The sequence below is a fragment of the Cynocephalus volans genome, chromosome 11, assembly GCF_027409185.1.
Source record: "Cynocephalus volans isolate mCynVol1 chromosome 11, mCynVol1.pri, whole genome shotgun sequence".
Lineage (NCBI taxonomy): Eukaryota > Metazoa > Chordata > Mammalia > Dermoptera > Cynocephalidae > Cynocephalus > Cynocephalus volans.
This window is the reverse complement of record NC_084470.1, coordinates 66,027,065-66,050,944: the sequence shown is the minus strand read 5'-3', so window position 1 is coordinate 66,050,944 and position 23,880 is coordinate 66,027,065. Positions and strand designations below refer to the sequence as shown.

The 23,880-nt window shown below is 37.0% G+C and overlaps 1 protein-coding gene across 5 annotated transcripts in view; it reads right to left on the bottom strand.

The window, feature by feature from the left end:
- Nucleotides 1-23,880, bottom strand: part of CCDC66 (coiled-coil domain containing 66) — a 61,425-nt gene that overhangs the window by 29,402 nt on the left and 8,143 nt on the right. For 4 of the 5 annotated variants that reach the window (XR_010024945.1, XR_010024944.1, XM_063115385.1 and 1 more), the window contains exons 4-8: nucleotides 16,415-16,862; nucleotides 15,677-15,842; nucleotides 15,387-15,490; nucleotides 13,457-13,578; nucleotides 12,847-12,948 (exon numbers count right to left, since the gene is read on the bottom strand). Coding sequence is in view for 3 of the 5 variants with exons in the window: in XM_063115385.1 (XP_062971455.1) it covers nucleotides 12,847-12,948; nucleotides 13,457-13,578; nucleotides 15,387-15,490; nucleotides 15,677-15,842; nucleotides 16,415-16,862 (942 nt within the window). In the remaining 2 variants the exon portion in view is untranslated. The remainder of the gene's footprint in view (nucleotides 1-12,846; nucleotides 12,949-13,456; nucleotides 13,579-15,386; nucleotides 15,491-15,676; nucleotides 15,843-16,414; nucleotides 16,863-23,880) is intronic. The other variant, XM_063115386.1, reaches the window with a different exon arrangement.

Sequence of the window (23,880 nt, the reverse complement as noted above, 5' to 3'; positions counted from 1 at the left end):
ATCTTAGTAATGGATATTATTTTCTTTTTTAGTCTTATCAATTTGTAAGAATAACAATCAACCCTACCAAGGTATGAGATCACTTTTCCTTCAAAAATATCTTGTCTCACATTTTATTGAAACACTTATTCAAAATTGTTTTCAATGTGGGCCTTTTAATAAAAATCTTTACAGCACTTATATGCCTGAGGAAATTTTATCATCTCCTCTTATTTGAATGATAGTTTGGCTGGACAGAAAATTCTAGGTTTAAGTTCTCTTCCATCAATACTTTGAACATAAGATTCCAAGTTATCTTGCATCCAAGTGTTGCTGATGAATATTCTGATGTTGAGCTGATTCTTGTTCTACATATATAGCCTGCTCTTTCTTTCTGTTGGCTTTTACAGTTTCTCTTTTTATAATCTTACATTTCAGTTCATTATGTGTACATGGGGTTTTCCTTATTCTCTTTTGTGATGCTCTATGGGTCCTTTAAATCTGAGGTCCATCTTTTAATTCTGGGAAATGGATCTCAATTATTTTTCAAATATTTTCCTCTCTCCATTTTTTTCACTCTTGTTTGAGCTGCTCTTATCTATCTGAATTCTTTTAATTTTCATTTTGCCTTAAACTTTTTCCCCTTATTTACCTGTCCTCTCCTTTTTCCTTTTAAGGTATTTTTCTAAATCTAGTTTTCATTCCAGTATTAGTCCGTTTTTGTTGCTTATAACAAAGTACACTGAACTGGGTAATTTATAAAGAAAATGAAACGTATTGCTTACAGTTTCTGAGGCTGGGAAGTCCAAAGTCCATCTGGTGGTGGCGACAGTGACTCAGGGGTCTCACATTGAAAGATGGTGGAAGCAGAAAGAGAGAGAAAGACAGACTCTCCTCTTCTTTTAAAGCCCTCAGAACCATGCCCCTGACCACCATTTTTAATCAATTCACTAGGGCATGGTCCTACAATCCAATCATCTCTCCAAGGCTGCACCTTTTAATTACCATAGCAGGATTTCCCACCCTCCTGACAGTCAGAGTGGGTGCTAAGTTTCTAATACATAAAACTTGGGGAACACAATTCAAGCTTCAATGAGTTTTGGGGGACATAATTCAATCCACTACAGTTCCCTAAATTACATCATTTCTAAATCTCATCTGTTTTATTTTTTACTTTAACTATTTTATGTTTCACACCTAAACTTTCTGCTTGGTTTTCTTAATGCTTTCTTATTCTTATTGGTAATACCTTTTTATACTTTCTATTACATTAATTACATTAATTAGCCTAATTCTATTACATAAATTAGGCTAAATTTATCAGTTCATTTGTCCTAATGTTTTTGCTTCTGTTGGAATCTGATATCCTCTGTTATTTTTCCTTTGAAATAGTTGTGTTCTTCCACTGTTTTGTTATGTGACTGAGTTTATTTTTTTCCTGGCATTATCAACCACGCTTGTCCGGCAATGAACAGCCAATAAACTAGGGATGGTGGAGAGCAGACTAGCTCACAGGTGAAAAGTTCCAGGCATTAGTTAAACCATAATTACTCTCCACCTTTCAACACAACTCCTTAGGTCAGAGCATCAATCTCTGGGAACACTCCTTAGTTTGTAATTGTATTTTACTATCCCTGTGAGTTTGGAGCAGAAGGGGTAGGGTAGTCTCCAAAGAATTTTCCCACTTCCTCACAAATAGATTCAAATAAGCAATGTCCTAGATTTTATTGTGGAGGACAGCCAGAACACTGATTTGAATTATAAGAAATGTAGGGTAAGGCACTATTTATTTTAAGACAATGGCAGTGGGGAAGAGGAAAAGCAGGTTAGCAAGAATAGAAATCCAACAATTCATTTCCTGTTTTATTCTCCCACAGTGATACTGGATTAACTTCTACTCCAAGCCACCTACCAACCCAACAGACCCCTCCCCTCAATTCTGTCAGTATCTTAGGGACTCATCTTGGGGAGAGATATCAGCAGTTCATGCTAGAAATCAATATCTTTTTTTTTTTTTTTTTTAAAGATGACCGGTAAGGGGATCTTAACCCTTGACTTGGTGTTGGCAGCACCACGCTCAGCCAGTGAGCGAACCGGCCATCCGTATACGGGATCCGAACCCGGGGCCTTGGTGTTATCAGCACCGCACTCTCCCGAGTGAGCCACGGGCCGGCCCTAGAAATCAATATCTTGATCATGAGATCTTAGTATTTGTGAGTTTGTAAAGCTTATCTGTTGTAAATTATTTTCTGCTTGACTTTTATTTTTGGTTATGTTTTTCTTAAAACAGTATAGCAAATTCTATAAATCTTCCACTGACATTTGAAAATGTGAACTGTATATTAATAAAATATGAGTTTATAGTATCCAAATCCTCTCATAATTCTCTGGTACAACTCTGCTTCTATTTCTCTCATTTATTTTTGACTCATGAATCACATAATTCAGAGAAATCATTACTTTTACATCTTTATTATTGAGTCTGTTTTTTATCAATATAAATTCTCCTTTTCTCTTTTTCTTTTTTTTAATGGTGGCTGGCTGGCATGGGGATCTGAACCCTTAAACGTGTTAAAACACCACACTCTAGCCAACTGAGCTAAATGGCCAGCCCTATCAAAATAAATTGTGTCAACAGCTTTCTCTCCTGAAGTAAGGCTTCCAAAATTACTATCATTGATTCTGCTTTTCTTTTTTCTTTAAATTTTGATTGGCTTACATAATCTATTTTTAATGTGTAATTTTATTGCAGGTATGTCTCTTAAGCAGCCAAGTCTTTGGGGCTCTCATACCTCTGCTTTTTAACAAAGGATTTTTCACCTTTCAAACTTGATTTTTGTTATCTTGATATTTTGTTATTTATTTTGCTGTCTGTTGTACACAGTATTTTGGTAGATATTATGTCTATAATTATACTAGTGGTTAGAGTAGTCCTTCCCTTATCCACAGCGGATACATTCTAAGACCTCTAGTTGATGCCTGAAACCGCGAATAGTACTGAACCCTAATATACTATGCACAAATTCTTTTTTCCTTCTTAATTTCTCAGATAGAAGATTTATTCTTACCATAGATGTTAGCAACTTCAGCATACTTTTTTTTTTTTTTCTTTCCTTAGAGAACTTTCACCATTTTATTTTAAGGAGCACTTTATGCCATCCCTTTGGCATATGTGAATTGGCAACGTCAGTACTTTTGTACTTTGGGGCCATTACTAAGTAAAATAAGGGTTTACTTGAACACAAGCACTATGATACTTCAACAGTCAATCTGATAACTGAGATAGCTACTATATAACTATATACAGCACGGAGATGCCAGACAAAGGGATGATTCATATCCCAGGATGGATAGGTGGGATAGCATAAGATTTTACCAAACTACTCAGATACACAAATGTACAATGTAAAACTTATGAATTATTTCTAGAATTTTCCATTTACTATTTTCAGACCATGGTTGACCATGGGAAACTGAAACCACAGAAAACAAAATAGTGGACAAGGGGGAACTACCGTAGCTTAGTTTCCTACATTCTTTAATTTTTATCTTTTTCACAATCATAATTAACTGCTTTTATGGAGAGATCACACAACACATAAACACTCTGCATAATATTCTAACTAAACAAAAGCATAAAAAACAAAACTGGAAAGTTCTGCTTTGTTTCTACTACTCACCACCAGACTTAGTGCCAACAATGTGATTTCTTTTCATTTATGTATGTATATATGCTCATAAGTCTTAGCTTTTTTCTTTAAACACAGATATGGTTATATTATATGTATCATTTTACAACTTACCTTTTTCATTTCACAATGTCTTAGAGATTTTTGTATCAGCTGCACATTCCTTTTTACCACAAATTTCTTGTAAATTGTATTTTAATTTTGATTCATTTTTCTGACCCAGAAATAATCTTTAAGAACTTTTCTTAAAAAAAAAAGGTGCAGGGAAAAGTCCTTGGGAGGAATATTTTATAAATTTTTGCAGGTCTGACTATGTCTTTATGTTCCCTTTACATGTGAACATGTTGGCTACACATTAAATTTTTTAGTCTCAGTCTTTATCTATTAAACCCTAATAAGTATTGTTCTATTATCTACAAAGGACAAATCTAAGGTCACCTCGATTTTCACTGTCTTCTTATGTTTAAATGCTTAAAGGAGCCTACCTTGTTCTTAAAATTTGAAAACTAAGATATACCTTCAAATTGGCCTCTTTTTACTCATTTGGCCTAATTTTTTTCTGGGTCTATAAAGTTTTTTCTATGAAACCTTATATTTTTATTTCTTATCTATTTGCTCTGTTTTCTTCTTTAGCAAAAGCTATTGTTCAAGGTTGTATCTTTCTAAGTTATTTATAATATCTCCTGTGTCAGATTTTTCATCTCTTTTTAAAATTCTTCCTATATTCTGGGAGTGTTCTACAGAGATTTCTTCCTCTGTGAAATCCTCACTGATTTCAATTTATTATATGAGATGACTTCAAAAAGTTAATGGTAAGATTCATATTATCTTTTAATTCTACTTTTCCACAAACTTTCTGAAGAACCCTCACACTACCAAATCTTTTTTCTTTCCTGTTTCTGTATACTTAGTTTTCTTCCACTCTCTTATGTTGGGCCTATTCTTGTGCAAGGATTTCCTGAACCATTTCAAGTCCTTTGTGGAACAAAATAGGAATGAATAAAAACTAAAATGTTTTCTTTGATAGATCACATAATTGGATGTATTTCTTTTAAGAGATTTTCCTCTGAGGAGTTAGCAGGAATTTCTACTCTTTCTAGGAATTAGCATTCCTTCTAGTGCTGAATATTTTCATAGTCTCTCTTTTTTCCCCCTGTTTACCCTTCCTTGAACAAAGATTTATCTAGGCCTTGTGTTGTAGGTAGTTGGGATGCTCAAGTTGCCCTCAGTACTCTCCTCCACCTATTCAAGTGTTAGTAAATTCTGCCTCTTATTCTGAGACTAGATGCACACGTATGTAAAATATCTAGTATAGTTCTTGGGGCCTAATAGGCCTTCAATCAATTCCATTTCCTTATTCTATTCAGCTTTTAAATCTTCCTGGCAAGGCAGAGACCCATCCACTCTTGGATAAGGAAGAGGACTCTTTCCATACAGTTCAATTTTGGAGGACAAAGGGTTCCCCTGATGCCAAGACTGCTCAGTACAGACAGGCAAAGGGAAACTTTGGCCAGAATTGGCTCATTTTAGTCAGGATGCAGTATTTGTTCCCATCTGAAATAATGCCATCGGTGGACTGAGACTGGGTGGTAATTTACTCACATCCCAATTCTGCTGTGAGGGGCCTCACAAACTGGCAAGATCATTCACAGGATTCTAGAGTTATGTGACAACAGAAGAAATATAAAGGTTCCAGGTATTCCATTTTGATTCTACTGAGGTGTGATCTATTTTTTAAAAAATTTTATTCTGTGCATGACATAAATCCGTAGTTCCTGCTGAGCTCTGAACTATGCTGTAATGGGCTCTCCTTGAATGCATGGATATGGATGTGCTTGATATGGATAGAGGTATCTTTTTGTACTACCCTTTATGTCCTCTTGCATGTCAGAAATATTACATAATATTTTTAGAAATCATAAAGTTGAAAAGTCAAAAAAGTAAAAGATACATATATACACAATCCAGTTACGATTATGAACGTGTGAATGTCTTAGGTATTAGTGAAGACCAATGTTTATGTATCTACTCATTAAGAAAACAAAATATTACCAGAAAGATCCACAAACTCATGCACTGCACAATGACCACCACCCAAGATTCCACAAAAAACTTTTAGAATAAAATTCAACAAAGTTGTAGGATACAAAATTAACACAAAAATCAGTTGTTTCTATATACTAACAAAGAACAATTCAGAAAAGGAAATTAAGAAAGCAATTTCATGTACAATAGCACCAAAAAGAACACTTAGGAATAAACTTAACCAAGGAAGTGAAAGACTTCCACACCGAAAACTAAAGAACATTGCTGAGAGAAATTAAAGACAAAAATAAATGGAAAAATATCTAGTGTTCATGAACTGGAAGATTTAATATTGTTACTATGTCAATACTACTCAAGGCAACCTTACAATTCAATGCAATCCCTATCAAAATATCAATGACATTTTTGCAGATATAGAAAAATCCACCCTGAAATTCATATGGACTCTCAAGGGACCACGAATAGCTGAAACAATGTTAAAAAAGGAGAAAGTTAGAAGACTCTCACTTCCTGATTTCAAAACTTACTACAAAGTTATGGTAATCAAAACAGTGAGGCAGTGGCATAAAGACTAATGGAACAGAATAGAAAGCCCAGAAGTAAGTCCTCACATATACAGTTAAATAATTTTGAACAAGGATGCCAAAACCATTTAATGGGGGAAAGGGCAGCATTTTCAGCAACGGTGCTGGGAAAACAGAAGGAAAAGAATAAAGTTGGACCTTTATCTTTCACCATATACAAAAATTAACTCAAAGTGGATCAAAGACCTGAACATAACAGCTAAAACTATAATACTCCTAGAAGAAAATAGAGGAAAAAGATTCCATATCATATATGGCAATGATTTCTTGGATATGACACCAAAAACACAAGTATCAAAAGGAAAAAACAGATGAAATGGATTTCACTGAAATTTAAAACTTTTATGCATGAAAGGACACTATTATCGAGAGAGTGAATGGCAACCCACAGAATGGGAAAAAATATTTGCAAATCACAACATCTGATAAGGAATCAAAATCCAGAATATATAAAGAACTACAATTCAACAATAAAAAAACAACCCAATTAAAAAATGGGCAAAGGACTTGAATAGATATTTCTCCAAAGATATGTGAAAAATGCTCAAAATCATTAACCATTAGGGAAATGGAAAATAAAAACCATAATGAGATACCACTTATCACACATTAGGATAGCTACTGTCAATAAATCAGAAAATAACAAGTGTTGATGAGGATGTGAAGAAATCAAAACCCTTATATTCTGCTGATGGGAATGTACAATAGTGCAGCTGCTGTGGAAAGCAGCGTAACAGTTAAATATAAAATTAACAAATTAAAACTGGTAAAAATTTAACATAAAAAATTAAACATAAAATTACCATATGATCCAGCAATCACACTTCTGAGTATATACCCAAAAGAAGCAGGAATTCAAATAGATTATTTGTACACCACTGATCACAGTGGTATTATTCACAATAGCCAAAAGGTGGCAACAACCCATATGTCCATCAATGGATAAAAGGATAAACAAAACATGATATATACATACAATGCAATGTTATTCAGCCTTAAAAAGGAATGACATTATGACACATGCTACAGCATGGATGAACCATGAAGACATTACAGAAAGTGAAAGAAGTCAATCACAAAAGGACAAATATTGTATGATTCCATTTGTATGAGGCGCCTAGAACAGTCAAATTCATAGAGACAGAAGATAGAATGGTGATTGGCAGGGACTACCAGGAGGGAGAAATGGGACTTACTGTTTAATGGGTATGGTTTTAGTTTGGGATGATGAAAATGTTCTGAAGGTGGACAGTGGTGATGGTTGTACCACTTCTAAATACGCATCATTTTGTTATGCATATTTAACCACAATAAAAATGTTTTTTAAAACAAGTAAAAAATGGGAGAAACTCTTTGTTGGCCCACTGCAGAACTATGGTCTGGTGGTAGGAATAAGAAGCTAGTAGAATGACACCCTCACGTTCTACTCTATGTTAAAAATGCATTAGAATATACCCCCTTTACTTAAGAAGCTTCCCAGGGAGGGGTAATCATTAGGAAAAGCCAAGTTTTCATCAAGGTGAGGTATTCTCAAAAAGACTGAGGCTATAATTAAATATAGAAACACAAAACTGCACAGTGTGAAAGAATGTCTGGGTTGAACAATACAGGGATGAGAATACATGACTGGTGACTTGGAGAATTCAACTGGGAAGTGGGGGAGCAAGACTGACAATCAAGAAGAGGAGAGAGGAAAAGAAGCTGGTGGGAGAATTGACCCTTAACAGCCTCAGGACTCCAAATGGACCTGCTTTATAAATTATAAGTAGAGAGAAACTTTTATATGTTAACTTCTATTCTAAGCATTTTACATGTATTACAAAAGAGGCTTTGGAGATGGAAACTGCCTGCAACTAAACTCCCCCTTACCACCACCCCTTGAAGAGGCTAACTTCATTTTTATATAGTAAATAGTTGTGTCTAGGTCTGGGATTTCTGAAACCAACTGCTCTCAGGTATTTGAGAAGGGAGCTTTTTTTGTTACACAGTTAATTCCTTTTCCTTCAGCTACATCCCTCCAATATCACACCATATTCACACACAAATACATAAAAACTGCATTTGAATAGTGGAATAAGTAGATAATCGCACTCTAATTCTTGGTTGTCCAGCCCTAGATTTAATGTGTTTTCATTTTTAGTCCTTCTCCCATCACCAACCCCTGACTTCTGACTCCAAAATAAAATAACCTTATTGGTTTTTTGGATCATTAAAAAAAAAGATGTATGCTATCATTAAAATATATACAAAATATTAAAAAACCTAAAAGTTGCCTCAAGTGGTTAATAGTTAATGTAAATGGAAAAATCATGGTATGGATTACCCCCAGATAATAAGTGACTTAAAAAGCCATGCAAATTAAGCAATAAATGATATACTAACTGTATTAGCCCATTTCTGTTGCTTATTACAAAATACTTGGAACTAGGTAATTTATAAAGAAAATGAAATTTATTTCTTACAATTTTGGAGGCTAGTCAGGGCCCCACCTGGGGGCCTGGGGCATGGATCTGGAGACTGGACCCCCCCCAGCCCACACCCAGGCACACTGCCAGTCCTCAGGGCCCCCCCCAGGGAATATGGAGTTGGGGACTAGACTCCCCACGCATACACAGGCACACCGCCAGTGCCTCAGGGCTCCACCCAGAGGCTCAGGGCATGTAGCCGCAGACTGGAACTCCCACCCACACCCAGGCACAATGCCAGTGCCTCAGGGGACCTCCTGGGGGCCCAAGGCAATGAGCTGGGGACTGAACCCACTGCTCACAACCAGGCACACCGCCAGTGCCTTGGGGGCCCTCCTGGGGGCCCAGGCAACGAGCCATGAACTGGACCCTCCTGCCCACAACCAGGCACACTACCAGTGCCTTGGGGCTTTGCCCGGGGGCCCAGGGCATCAAGATGGGGACCGGACCCACCCCCCATCCACAACCACCACCAGCACCAAGGAGCATGCCAAAAACATCACATCCATGTGGGTGGCCCACCACAGCCACCACAGTACAGTAACCACGGCTGCCACGAAAGTGGCTAAATATCACAACCACCACACAAATGGTTTACCAGCCACTGGAGTGCATCGACACAAGAAGAGTCACCAATAGAGACCAAAGAAAAGAGAAGGATGTCTCTCTCCACAAAGCCCATTCCAGAGTGACAGAAGAAGCATCTGCTCTATGATAATATTGGGGGACCTGAACACACCTCTCAGCATTGGACAGATCATCTAGGCAACAAATCAACGAGTAACCATTACTCTTTCAGAGGGACAGAAGAAATCTAGGGTTATCAGTGATGGGAGGGGAGAGGGAGTGGGGGACAGAGAGAGACTGGACTAGGGGCATAAAGAATAAGTACAATTTGTAACAATATATACATACTAGTAATACTGATTTGATCAACATATGTCAACACTATATCCCCAAAATATATATAATCAATTATGATTCAATAAGAAAAAAAAAAAAAAAATTTGGAGGCTGGGAAGTCCAAAGTCCAGGGAACACATATGGTGAAGGCCTTGGTGGTGGTGACAGTGATCCAGGGGTCTCATGTGGCAGAAAATGGTGGAGCAGAGAGAGACTAACCTCTCATATGCTCTTCTTTTAAAGCTCTCAGAACCACACCCCTGACCGCCATTATTAATCCATTCACTACAGAATGGTCCTACAATCTAATCACCTCTTCAAGGCCCCACCTTTCAATTACTATAATAGGATTTCCCACCTTTGACAGTTAAAGTGGGAATTAAGCTTCTAATATATGAACTTTGGGGGACACAGTCAATCCACAGCATTCTGTCCCTGGCCCCCAAAATTCATGTCTTTCTCACAGGTAAATACATTATTCTATCCCAAAGTCTTAACTTATTTCAACTCAAAAGGTCCCATCTGTGAAATCAAAATGAGTTATCTACTGCCAAGATACAATGGTGAGACAAGCATAGGGTATATATACCCATTCAAAAAGTGAGAAATAGGCCAAAAGAAAGGTGTAATAGGTCCCAAAAAAGTCCAAAACACAGCAGGGCAGGCATTAAGTCTTATAGCTAGTGAATCATGTACCTTGACTCCATGTTCAACGACCTCTGCATGCTGGCTCAGGGGTTATGTCCATAAGTCTTCAGGCAGTTCCACTTCTATGGCTTTCCTGGCCTCAGGTGATGCTTTAGCTCTTGCAAGCTGGTACTGCACGCTGGTAGCTCCAAATACTGGGTCTCCATGGTGGTTCTGCTCCTACAGCTCCACTAGGCATGATGCTGCTGAGGTTTTGCTATGCAACTCTGACCCCATGTTTCTGCTCAGCATTGCTCAAGCAAAGGCTATCTGTTGCCCCTGCGACAGATCTCTTCCTGGGCCCCCAGGCATTTCCACACATCCTTTGAAATCAGGGTGGAGGTTCGGCCAAGCCTTCACAGCTCTGGCATTCTGCAAGCCTGTAGACTAAACAACATGTGGACACCGCCAAGGCTTCCCGTGCAGGACCAGCCAAACCTGAGGCCAATTTAGGCACAACTGGGGCAGCCAAAGCAGCTGGGGTGCTGGTGTAGGGAGCAGCATTCCAAGGTGGCCCTTGGCAGTAATCCCATGGAGGGCACCTCGGGTCTGTTCCCACAAGACCATTCTGTCTCCCTAGGACTCTGGGTCTGTAACGAAGATACAGCTTCCCAAGATCTCTGAAATGTCTTCAATGTCTTTTTTTCCCTTCTTTTGATAATCCCTTTCTTCTGTACTGATCTCTTTAGCAAACAGTCCCAGGGCTACACCACTGAATTGTTCTCCTGAAAATGCTCTCTGCTTCTCTATCACATAGCCAGGATGCAAATTTTCCAAATCTTTACACTGTTTTTCTTTTAAATTCTTGCTTTGTGTCATGACTTTGCCGCCATAACTCAGCACAGGTTGTTACAAGTAGCCATGCAGGTTCCTTAATGCTTTGCTGCTTAGAAGTTTCTTCTGCTAAATGCCCTGGGGTCAGCACCTTGAAGTTCCACATTCTACAAAACTTTTGGGAATGAACAGAACGCAGCTAAGTTCCATGCCAGTTCATAGCAAAGGTGATCTTTGCCCCAATTTCCAATAAATTCCTTATTTCTATCTGAGATCTTATTAGAACGGTCTTTACAGTCCATTTTTCCATAAGCTTTCTGGTTGTCACCATTTAACCAGTCTCGAAAACATTCCAAACCTTCCTGGGTTTTCTTGTCCTCTAAATGTTCACCAGCATCTAAGCTTTTGCTAGCCTGTTCCTCCAAATTCATCCAGTCTCTGCTCAACATCCAGTTCCAAAGCCACTTCCACATTTCCAATTATTTGTTATAAGCAACAACCACTTCTCTGGTACCTATTTTCTGTATTAGCTCATTTCTGTTGCTTATAATATAAATACCCAAAAATGGGTGACTTGTAAGAAAATGAAATTTATTGCTTACGGTTTTGGAGGCTGGGAAGTCCAAAGTCCAGGGAACATATCTGGTCAGGGTCTTTTCCTGGTGGTGACTTTACAGCAATGCAGGGGTCTCACATGGCAGAAGATGGTGGGGCAGAGAGAGACCAACCTCTCATGTGCTCTTCTTTTAAAGCCCTCAGAACCACGCCCCTGACCACCATTATTAATCCATTCACTACAATCTAGTAGCCTTAATGTAATGGTCCTACAATCTAATCACCTCTTCAAGGCCCCACCTTTCAATTACTGTAATAGGATTTCCCACCCTCAGTTACAGTGGGAATTGAGCTTCTAACATACGAACTTCTGGGGGACACAATTCAATCAATCCATACCACTAACATTTCAACCTAAACTTTGGTAACTGAAAATATTTAATACTTCTAGCATTAAAGATTCTTTGTCCTTGATGCTGAAAAGTAAATAAGCCAACAACTGATTCTGACCAACCCATGAAAAGTTAGTTTTACTTACAGCTTTTAATAGTATCTGCATACATCAGCTTCTAAACTGTACACACTTAACATTAACACCCAGACCTATAGATTTTTCCAAAATGACTTCTATCAAGAATAATTTATTGCCTTTTAACAGTCAGTCAAAGTGCTTTTGGGATTCTGGAAAAATGCAATTCAGATTTCACTCCTTTTGAAATCAGGGTGGAGGCTCAATCTATCAACAGACTATCAATAGACAACAAAACTGTTTGATGTAGGCAAGTGAGCCCTAGCCCTATATGGAACTGAAGAGACAGCCATACAAACAATACAACTGTGAGGGGTTTTACAAGAAATCTACCTAATTGGGTCTGTGCTAAAAAATTCTACCTCAGAATAATCTCTTTAGGTTATTACATTATTTTTCAGAATACATTTGTTAAAACATAAATGTTCACAGGGAGGAAAGGACTATCTATATACATGTGAAAAAGAAATGGTCAGTAACTTTTTTCAAATTTAAGGAGCATAATACAGTCAGTAAAAATTAATGTAATTAAAAATAAAAGAGGACTTATATTCACTCCTTCAAAGAAAACAGATTCTATAGAGATCAATTACTAAAGTGTTTAAATATTCAAAGTACTGATACTTAGGACTTACCTCTAAAATCTGACTAGCTCTAAGTTGTGAGTGCCCACCAGGCTGGACCACTGTAACCTGACTAGGAGATTGAGACAGAATGATTGAAGAGCTAGCAGAAGTCTAAAAACAAATAGGAAAACAAGGGCACTTTTTCTTTGTCTAAAATTAAACACAGATAAAATTTAAAGATCACAAAAACACAACCTGAGGGATATCTGGGGTATACACTTATGTTTGATAAGCAAATACTAATGTTTAATTTAATAATCTTGTGGTGGATACCACATGTTTAGAAGTAGAGTTTTGAGCTCACTTAAAAAATTGCCCCCCCCCGAAATAAATAAATAAACAAAATAAAAAAAATATTGCAGAGCTCCTTTATAGGAGCATGAAAGAAGTACCTGGGGTCTCCACACTCACCTAATATAGCAAGACAACTTACAGAATGCAAACAAGAGACTAGTTGAGGTCATAATTAAATTCAAAATAATACTTTTAAAATACCATATGAAAACTAAGGTTTTTAAAAATAAACTTTAAAAATAAGTTTTATAATACAAACACTGCTTAGCATTTAAAAAATTAAGATGTCTTATATTCCATAAATGCTTAATGTTGATACTCTTACCCTGGATTGGTCAAGAATTTGAAGTTTTTCCCATATCATTTTATCAGTTTCAGATTTTTTCCAAAAATTATTCCATTTTTCAGAAGCTTCTTTTTCTTTCTTCTTTAAAGCAACCTGTTCATCTGTAAATAATGTCCTTTTTAAAAAAATGTACAAAAACTGTAAAAAAAGAATCATGTAAACAAATCATGACCTTCTTAAAAAGTGCAGACTCCAACACAGATCCAATCAAAATTGTTTTTTAGGGAGGAGATTAACTCCTAAGGCAGAGATGAATGTTTAGGGACATGGAATAAAAGAAAGCATTTAATCAGAACCAAACTAGGTATGGCACAAATGGATGCAAAAATGTTTGTTTTATTACCACAATTATCAATGAGGAACAATTTTATCAGAATAACTTATTTTATATTAATTATTCTGAAGTTCTACTTTCTTATAATGTTCATTCAGTTATTATTAAGAGAATTAAAAGCTAACAAAACTCTGGAGTCAGAGAACCCTAAGGTCAAATTCAAGTTCAAACACTTCCTAGCTATGTGGTTATAGGCAAACTGCTGTTAACCTCTCTGAACCTTGCTTTCTTCTTCTGTAAAATCAGGATAATTATAGTGCCTATTTCAATACAGGGCCTGGCATGAAGTAAATAATCAATAAATGTTAGTCATCATTGTTCATAACTGCTGAAAAGTGAAAAACAAAACCCTGTGTCTAACAGAGTAAATTCCAAATAATCAGTAATTCTTTAAATACAAAATTCAAAGACGTATAAATTTAAATTCCAAGAAAATTAATGAATGCATGACATAGAGATGTGCTTTGCTAACAGTATCAAGTAAAATAATGTAAATTGTTTTTAAAGACAATAATTAAAGCATAAAATATTTCAGTCATTTCCAAGTAGTTCATCCTATTTCAGAAATTTATTTAAAGAAAATATTTAATGATGAAATTGTGATATAAACATACAACAAAACTCCCAAGGGCTGGCCCGTGGCTCACTTGGGAGAGTGTGGTGCTGATAACACCAAGGCCACGGGTTCGGATCCCTATATAGGGATGGCTGGTTGGCTCACTTGGGAGAGCCTGGTGCTGAAGGGGTTAAGATCCCCTTACCGGTCATCTTTTAAAAAAAAAAAAACCTCCCAACCTTTCTGATACTGCTACCATAAATTTAATTTTTTCATCCTCCTATCACGTTGACTTCCAACATCAATTCATTCCCTATTTTTGCTGCTCATTTCTTTTGTAGACCACCCATCCCAGCAGGGTTAGTGATTGCCTCACAGGACTTTCTAGCTGAGTAGAGGTTAAAGCCCATCTCATGCCTTTAGTGTAGCTATTCTTACGAAGTATAACTGTTATGTCACACATTTTCCAAATTGTGAAACCTACACTCTAAGTCTAATCTAATTGGTGTTTCTTATTTACAAAATTTCAAGACACAGAAATTGTAAACTTTTCTATTATAAGGTCCACAGGCTAACAGAGAACAACAAGCTTGTTTCTGCCTGGAATATACTGATTGATATCATATTGATTATTCTTAATTAGAATGTTTTGGTTATTTTTAAAAAAGAAAATCAATTATTTTTTAATAAAACCATCCTTAATACATAGGATTTCTGTAATGGAAAAATATGAAAAAGGATTCTCAAGAAGTGAGAAAAGTTTAGGAATCTTTGTTTGAGCTACAGGTGCTCTAGAATGATACTACTGGCAATATTGTTGTTGCGCACCACCAAGTAATAAACAAAAAGACACAACCTAAGGCAATGTTGTGTGCATCTTATGCATTTGCAGACATACTCTACATGTTAAATGTTATAAAATAAGACTTTTGATAATATCATACTAAAAGATACATTCATCCTCAAAATATATTCCTTAAGCCAAAAAAACTATAATAAAGGGTATAAAAATTACTTACCAAGCTCTTTCCTCCACTGGGCTTTTTTTGCTTCCAACAAACTTCTATCATGTTCCCTTTCTCCCAGAGTACTGAAAATATCACCTGGTTTCCATTCACTCTCTCTAAGGCAAAACACACACAAAAAACCAGAAGCCTTATACATTTCTACACAATTGGCTGCATAAATATTAAGTAATAAGCTTTTAAATAGTTCTCAGTCTTCAGAGTAAATATTTCACATGCAAAAAAATGAAAAGCAAAACCATATTCCCAAGATGACCCCACAATAACAGATAAGAGTTACATACATGGCAATTTTCTCCTCATACTGCTTAGGTGTCTCCTGATTTTTACTTAAAATAGATTTATTTTCATCTGAGACAGATGAGACAGCCTCCATTTTTTGGAGTAATCCCGCAATGTTCTCATCCTTTGGCTGATTAGGAATACTTTTTAAATGTAGACTATACTGACCTAGAAGGTAAAATACATGTTTTAAAATTAACACTAAATTCCATCTATTACAATATACTCTACCGCTCCTTCCAAGTCTGGTTTTACATTGGTTAAAAAAATAGTACAGGGAATCCATATCATGGATTGAGGGACAGGAAGAGCAAATGCCAGAACCAAGAAAGCAATGCTTTTCAACAACTCAAGTTAAATCTCCATACTAGGGTTCCATTAATACCACAGTGTTGTTTTTTTTTTTAAACAATATTTTATATAATTATTTTAAATATAAATAAATCCAAAATAAGTACAACAGTTTTTTAGACTAGCATATTCTCTAGAGTCCACAGAAACTTGGTTTTTTAAGGCTATGGTGCATAAGAATAATATTCTGAGCATTAATGCTAAAATATGGCATAACTATAGAAGTGATTTTGCATATTAAAGTCCACTAAAAGAATAATTATCTTAAATGATTGCTACATATTAAATTAGAATGTAAGATGCATGTTTACATAAAATCCAATTAATCTGAAATTCTAAAACACATACTGAGACAATTAATACTCGTTAAAACTTTAGAGAAATCTTACATGTTTCCTCCTCCTTTCCGTTCTCAGTCAGGAAAATAGATCTATTTCCTTGATTTACAGTTAGCAAAATCTGCTGTAGTTGGTCTTGTGTTAGACACACCAAATTGCTCTTCATGTTTTCAGCTGTAATGTGGTTCTTCTGAGGCTTCTGTTTAGCTACTGAAGAAGTATTTTTGGTGTTTCTAGTCTTCTGAATATTAGAAGTTGCAGGTGAAATCTCTTTTTGGTTATGAAGACAGTCTTTATCTGCATTCTGCTTACATAAATCCATAGTAGGTGAAAAAGTCATTCTATATTTTTCACCTTTTGCCTGTGAAGTTTCTGAACCAATTGTCTTCTTTTGCAAAAGTTTTTCACTCTCGATACAAGTATTTTGTGTTGATTTTAGAATGTATCCAGTTTGTTTTGTTCTTAAAGGACATTTTGCAATCTTGGTTTTATTTCCCATCTGTTAAAACACCAGAAGCTTATTCTTTATGACAGCCCATGAAAAATCAACAACTATCTTTATTTATATAATCTGTGATAATAAACCAGAGTCCTCTAAACTTTTTCCATTTTGCTATTTAGTTAGATAATATAACCATCAGAAATTAATGCTCAACCTTTGCAAGTTTTCACTTGAAAGCTTCAACAACAACTAGAAATTATTATTTTACTTCAGGATAATGAAGAATACAGAAGAACTTATATTCTAGTTGATACAGGACATTTCCATTCTACTCTAGCTTTGAATCTCATGTCATTAGACCATACCACCCACAGTACCCTCTTTTCTTTACATGCATCTATCAACCCATAGGTTCTTATTTTTCCTTGAGTATCTGAGGCTCCCAGGTCACCATCCCTCTCTCTAACATAACGCCTGTCTTAATTATTGCTTTCATATCAATATCAATTTCATTTAATTTTCATACACAACTTTCACATCCACATAGATCATTTTTCCAATACCCCAGCCTCATTACCTTGAACTCTGCTCCTATATTGTTGTCCTACATGCTACCTCAGTTACTCATTCCCATACTGACATCTTATACTGACCTTGTAACTACCTATAACTGCAATCCTTCCTTAATCTCAATTCCAAGCACTGGACAATGACTACCATGTCCTATTTTTTTTCCAACTCACTTCCCCTCATATCCCAATTCCAACAATTCTTTACCTCTGCTGGGATCTGTAATCTGTAACTCTTACCACCACCCTCTTCTTCTCTTTACAATCTTAAATTCCACAATCAACCAAAATTATCACTCTCTTCCATTCTTAACTCCTTTGTTCTGCTGTCATGAACATTTGGCAAATCCCAACTGTAATAAAATCCAACCTTCACTTAACTAATTTCATTTTAAACTCATAACCAAGAACATCAAATGGGCTCTTAGTGCTAGTTGGCAGTCATATATTTCCCAAGTTCATTTTTTCTCTCACTCTTTTAGCAACTATTTCAATCTTCTCCTCTTTCTCAAAACCCTTAGCACTTTCTCTGCCATCCTTAGTCTCAGCTCAAGATCTTGTTTAATATTTTACTGAAAGTCTTACAGAGAAGCATTCAGAAGAACACTTTAGGGGCCGAGCCCGTGGCGCACTCAGGAGAGTGCGGCCCTGGGAGCACAGCGATGCTCCCGCCGTGGGTTCGGATCCTATATAGGACTGGCCTGTGCACTCACTGGCTGAGTGCCGGTCACGAAAAAGACAAAAAAAAAAAAAAAAAAAAAAAAAGAAGAACACTTTAAGTTTTCACCACCAAATCTATACCAGCATCTGTATTTGTCCTCCTGTTTCTCAAGGACCTCTTTCTAAGCAATTGTTTTCCTTTAAATCATCGTGTTTTTTTTTCTTTTCTGCTGGTTCACATCTGTCTGCATACAAACATGCTATTAACTTACCTCCTTAAAAAAAAGCTTGATCCTTTTCCACTTCCTCCTTTTATCTTCTATAAGCCCTCTCCAACCAGGTTTTTACACTTATCTAACCAAAACTGCTCAAGGTTACTAATAAGATCTACATTGCTAAATCCAGTGACTGATTCTCAAATCCTCATCTTACTTGACCTCTGAGTTGCATCAGACACAGTTGACTATGCCTTCAATTTTGAAACACTTTCTCTACTTCACTCCTAGGGCTCCACAGTCTTGTTTTTTTTACCTACTTTACTGCTCCTTCTCAGTCTTTGTTGCTGCTCCTCTTCTCCCAGACCTCTTAAAGTTGGAGTGCCCACGGGTTGGTCCCAGAATTTAATTTCTAAGTTCTCTCATTTACTTAGTAATTTCATTTACTCTTATGCCTCTGAATATCATTCATGCTGATAACTCCCAAACTTCTGTCTCCAGGTATTTCTCTCCCTTAACTTCAGGTTCCATCTGCGTATCCAACACTTCCATGGGGTTTCTAATAGACATTTCAAATTTAGCATGTCTAAAACTGAACTCTTGATCTCCCTCTTGCCACTATGTAACTTCCACCCCTCACAGTCTTTCCCATCTCAGTTACTCATGCCAAAATTTTGGAGTTATCCTTGACTCTTCTCTCATGAATGCCACATTTAATCTGTCATCAAACATTGTTTTGCTCTATCTTCAAAACATAGAATCTGACCACCCCTGAAAATCCCTCTTGCTACCCTCTCTTCCAATACATTATTAGCTTTCACCTAAATTACCGCAAAGCATTCTAACTGATCTCCCTGCTTCTACTCTTGTTCCCTGGTCTATTTTCAACATAGGAGTCAAGTGATTACTTTCATATATGACTCTAAATCAGATCATGTCACTATCTCCAAAAGCCTCCAGTGGCTTCCCATCTTACTTGGAGGAAAGTTGAACTTCTCACTATGATCTAAAAAGCTCTAATGATCTGCAAGCACCCCCTCTTCCCCTGCCTCTTTTGCCCTCATTATCTCTCTTATATCTGACCTCCTCTTCTATCTTTTAGCCTCCAACCACATGGGCTTCCTGGTTGTTCCTGGAACTCAAGAAGGCCTTAGCACTAGCCAATCCCTCTACCTGAGACATTCTTCCTTCAGATTCTGCATGGCTCATTCCCTCATCTCCTTCAAATCTTTGCTCAAATATTACCCACTCAGTGAGCACCCTGTTTAAAATTGCATGTCTTCTGATGTACCCTCACTCCCACCTCCCTGCCACTCTGTATTCCCAGGACTGTACTCTGAGGTGATTGTGCTTCTTTTCTCTCTCTCTCTCTCTCCCTTCCCTTTATTTTTCTCCATAGCACTTTTTATCTTGTAATATTCTATGTTTATTTATTTTGCTTAGTGTCTGCCCATCCCACACCTTCCTAATGTAAACTCCACAAGGCAGAGATTTTTGTCAGCTTTGTTCACTGCTGTATCCCCAGTACCTAGAAGAGCTGAGTGGAACAGAGAAGGTGTTCAGTAAATTTTTGTTGAATATCCTCAACTATACCATTTATAACACTGAATTCTTTCTCTCTCACCCCCATATTAGCTCCCCTTTCCAAAATACTTCATTTCTGTAGCACTGTTGTTCTAATCTCTCAGGTCTGTATCCATGAAGTCATCTTTGACTCTTTCTCTTTCTCCAGGGTCTTCTTTAGCTTATTATCAAGTATTGGTCATTTCTTCCCTCTAAATATCTTTTTCTCACCATTTACATGATAAGCCTAAATTCAGGTTTCCATCACCACTACTAGATTACAGCCTGCCTATCTGAAGCCCACCCTCCATTTAATCCACTGTACCTTTTTGCAAACCCAACTAATTCAACAATTACTCAATCACTATTAAGTGGTTTTTTTAATATGCTCACCACTATGGGAAGTGTTGGGGATATAAATATGAATAAGACACGATCTTTGCTGCCAAAGAGTGGGTTAGATGCCACAATGGTTTTCATCTGGCTTATCATGTCCAAACTCTCGTCTTTCAACAAATTCCATAATATACAACCACACTGACCAATTAGCCAATCTCATTTCACCCTACTTTTCAAAACACACCTGCAGCATCAGCCACAAGATCTTTTTATTATCTTCTTTGGCTCACCTACACCCTGTTTATTCCTGGCTTTAGGTTTTTGATAATACCAATATTTCAATCTAAAATGCCTCCCATCCCGTAGTTAGTTTAATATAACTAATTCTCTAAATACGGGGTAGCAAACTCAAATATCTACCATGAATTAGACTGGATGGGAGCTGGGATGAACTGAAGAAGAGTTTCCCATATAAAAGAGAGAGCCACTACTCAGAACCACCCTACAATGGAATCAGAGCCTCGCTGCTAAATCATCCAATATTTCAAGAGAAGCAAGATTTTACATTAAATTTTCCAATTTTTAGACACTGGCAATTCTGGTTTTTGAAAACTGCTGTGTGAATCAAGAAAATTATCAGCAGACTGCACCTGGCTTATGCAGCTGAACTCTATGTTACCTTAGCTAGTTTTCATCTACTGCATCTCCCATTCATCTTACCCTTCTTTGACTAATATGGGCCTTTTTGGGGTAACAGTTGAGCATTTTGGTTCTCTAATCAGTTTATCTCACTCAAACTGCTATGAAGTATAGTGCATTCCCAAAACATATCCTGAAAGTCTCATTTCTTTTTTTTAAAAATTTTATTTTGTCGATATACAATGTGGTTTATTATTGTGGCCCATTACCAAAACCTCCCTCCCTCCTCCCTCTCCTCCCTCCCACCCAACAATGTCCTTTCTGTTTGCTTGTCGTATCAACTTCTAGGAATTGTAGTTGTTATGTCTTCTTCCCCCTCCGTTTTTTTTTTTTTGTGTGTGTGTGTGTGTGTGTGTGTGTGAATTTATTTATTTATTTTTAGCTCCCACCAATAAGTGAGAACATGTGGTATTTCTCTTTCTGTGCCTGACTTGTTTCACTTAATATAATTCTCTCAAGGTCCATCCATGTTGTTGCAAATGGCAGTATTTCATTCGTTTTTATAGCTGAGTAGTATTCCATTGTGTAGATATACCACATTTTCCGTATCCACTCATCTGATGATGGACATTTGGGTTGGTTCCAACTCTTGGCTATTGTAAAGAGTGCCCCGATGAACACTGGGGAACAGGTATACCTTCGACTTGATGATTTCCATTCCTCTGGGTATATTCCCAGCAGTGGGATAGCTGGGTCATATGGTAGATCTATCTGCAATTGTTTGAGGAACCTCCATACCATTTTCCATAGAGGCTGCACCATTTTGCAGTCCCACCAACAATGTATGAGAGTCCCTTTTTCTCCACAACCTCACCAGCATTTATCGTTCAGAGTCTTTTGGATTTTAGCCATCCAAACTGGGGTTAGATGGTATCTCAGTGTGGTTTTGATTTGCATTTCCCGGATGCTGAGTGATATTGAGCATTTTTTCATGTGTCTGTTGGCCATTTGTATATCTTCCTTAGAGAAATGCCTACTTAGCTCTTTTGCCCATTTTTTAATTGGGTTGCTTGTTTTTTTCTTGTAAAGTTGTTTGAGTTCCTTATATATTCTGGATATTAAATCTTTGTCAGATGTATATTTGGCAAATATTTTCTCTCACTCTGTTGGTTGTCTTTTAACTCTGTTAATTGTTTCTTTTGCTGTGCAGAAGCTCTTTAGTTTGATATAATCCCATTTGTTTGGTTGCCTGTGCTTTTGGGGTCGTATTCATGAAGTCTGTGTCCAGTCCTATTTCCTGAAGTGTTTCTTCTATGTTTTCTTTAAAAAGTTTTATTGTTTCAGGGTGTATATTTAAATCCTTAATCCATTTTGAGTTGATTTTAGTATATGGTGAGAGGTATGGGTCTAGTTTCATTCTCCTGAATATGGATATCCAGTTATCCCAGCACCATTTGCTGAAGAGGCAGTCTCTTCCCCAGTGTATAGGCTTGGTGCCTTTGTCAAAGATCAGATGGCAGTGTGTGGGTTGATTTCTGGATTCTCTATTCTATTCCATTGATCAGTGTGTCTGTTTTTATGCCAGTACCATACTGTTTTGGTTATTATAGCTTTGTAGTATAGTTTAAAGTCAGGTAGTGTTATGCCTCCAGCTTTATTTTTTTTGCTCAGCATTGCTTTGGCTACGCGTGGTCTTTATATTATTCCATATAAATGTCTGGATAGTTCTTTCCATTTCTGAGAAAAATGTCATTGGAATTTTGATGGAGATTGCATTGAATTGGTATATCACTTTGGGTAGTATGGACATTTTCACTATGTTAATTCTTCCAATCCAAGAGCATGGGATATCTTTCCATCTTCTTGTATCCTCTCTAATTTCTCTCAGCAGCGGTCTGTAGTTCTTATTATAGAGATTTTTCACATCCTTGGTTAACTCAATTCCTAAGTATTTTATTTTTTTGGTGGCTATTGTAAATGGGCAGGCTTTCTTGATTTCTCGTTCTGCATGTTCACTAATGGAGAAAAGAAATGCTACTGATTTTTGTGTGTTGATTTTGTATCCTGCTACTGTGCTGAAATCATTTATCAACTCCAAGAGTTTTTTTGTAGAGGCTTTAGGCTGTTTGATATATAGGATCATGTCATCTGCAAACAGGGACAGTTTGACTTCATCTTTTCCAATCTGGATGCCCTTTATTTCCTTCTCTTCTCTGATTGCTCTGGCTAGTACTTCCAACACTATGTTGAATAGGAGTGGTGAGAGTGGGCATCCTTGTCTAGTTCCTGTTCTTAAAGGAAAAGCTTTCAGCTTTTCCCCATTCAGGATGATATTGGCAGTGGGTTTGTCATATATGGCTTTAATTATGTTGAGATACTTTCCATCTATACCTAACTTATAGAGGGTCTTTGTCATGAATGAGTGCTGAACTTTATCAAATGCTTTTTCAGCATCTATAGAGATGATCATATGGTCCTTGTGTTTGAGTTTATTAATATGGTGTATCACATTTATTGACTTGCGTATGTTGAACCAACCTTGCATCCCTGGGATGAATCCCACTTGATCGTGATGAATAATTTTTCGTATGTGTTGCTGTATTCTGTTTGCTAGTATTTTAGTGAGGATTTTTGCATCTATATTCATCAAGGATATCGGCCTGTAGTTTTCTTTTTTGGTTATATCTTTACCTGGTTTTGGTATCAGGATGATGTTTGCTTCATAGAATGAGTTTGGGAGATTTGCGTCCGTTTCAATCTTTTGGAATAGTTTGTAAAGAATCGGTGTCAATTCCTCTTTGAATGTTTGGTAAAATTCTGCTGTGAATCTATCTGGTCCTGGGCTTTTCTTTGTTGGGAGCCTTCTGATAACAGCTTCAATCTCCTTTATTGTTATTGGTCTGTTCAAATTTTCTACGTCCCGGACTGCTGGGATGCACCGTGGCACTGCAGAGCATGTGGTCTCTGCTGAGCTTCCACCTCCCATGCAGGACTTCTCCCTGTTCCGTGTGCTCTTGCCCGGGCTGCTGGGATGCACCGAGGCACCGCAGAGCGTGTGGTCTCTGCAGAGCTTCCCCTTCCCCTACAGGA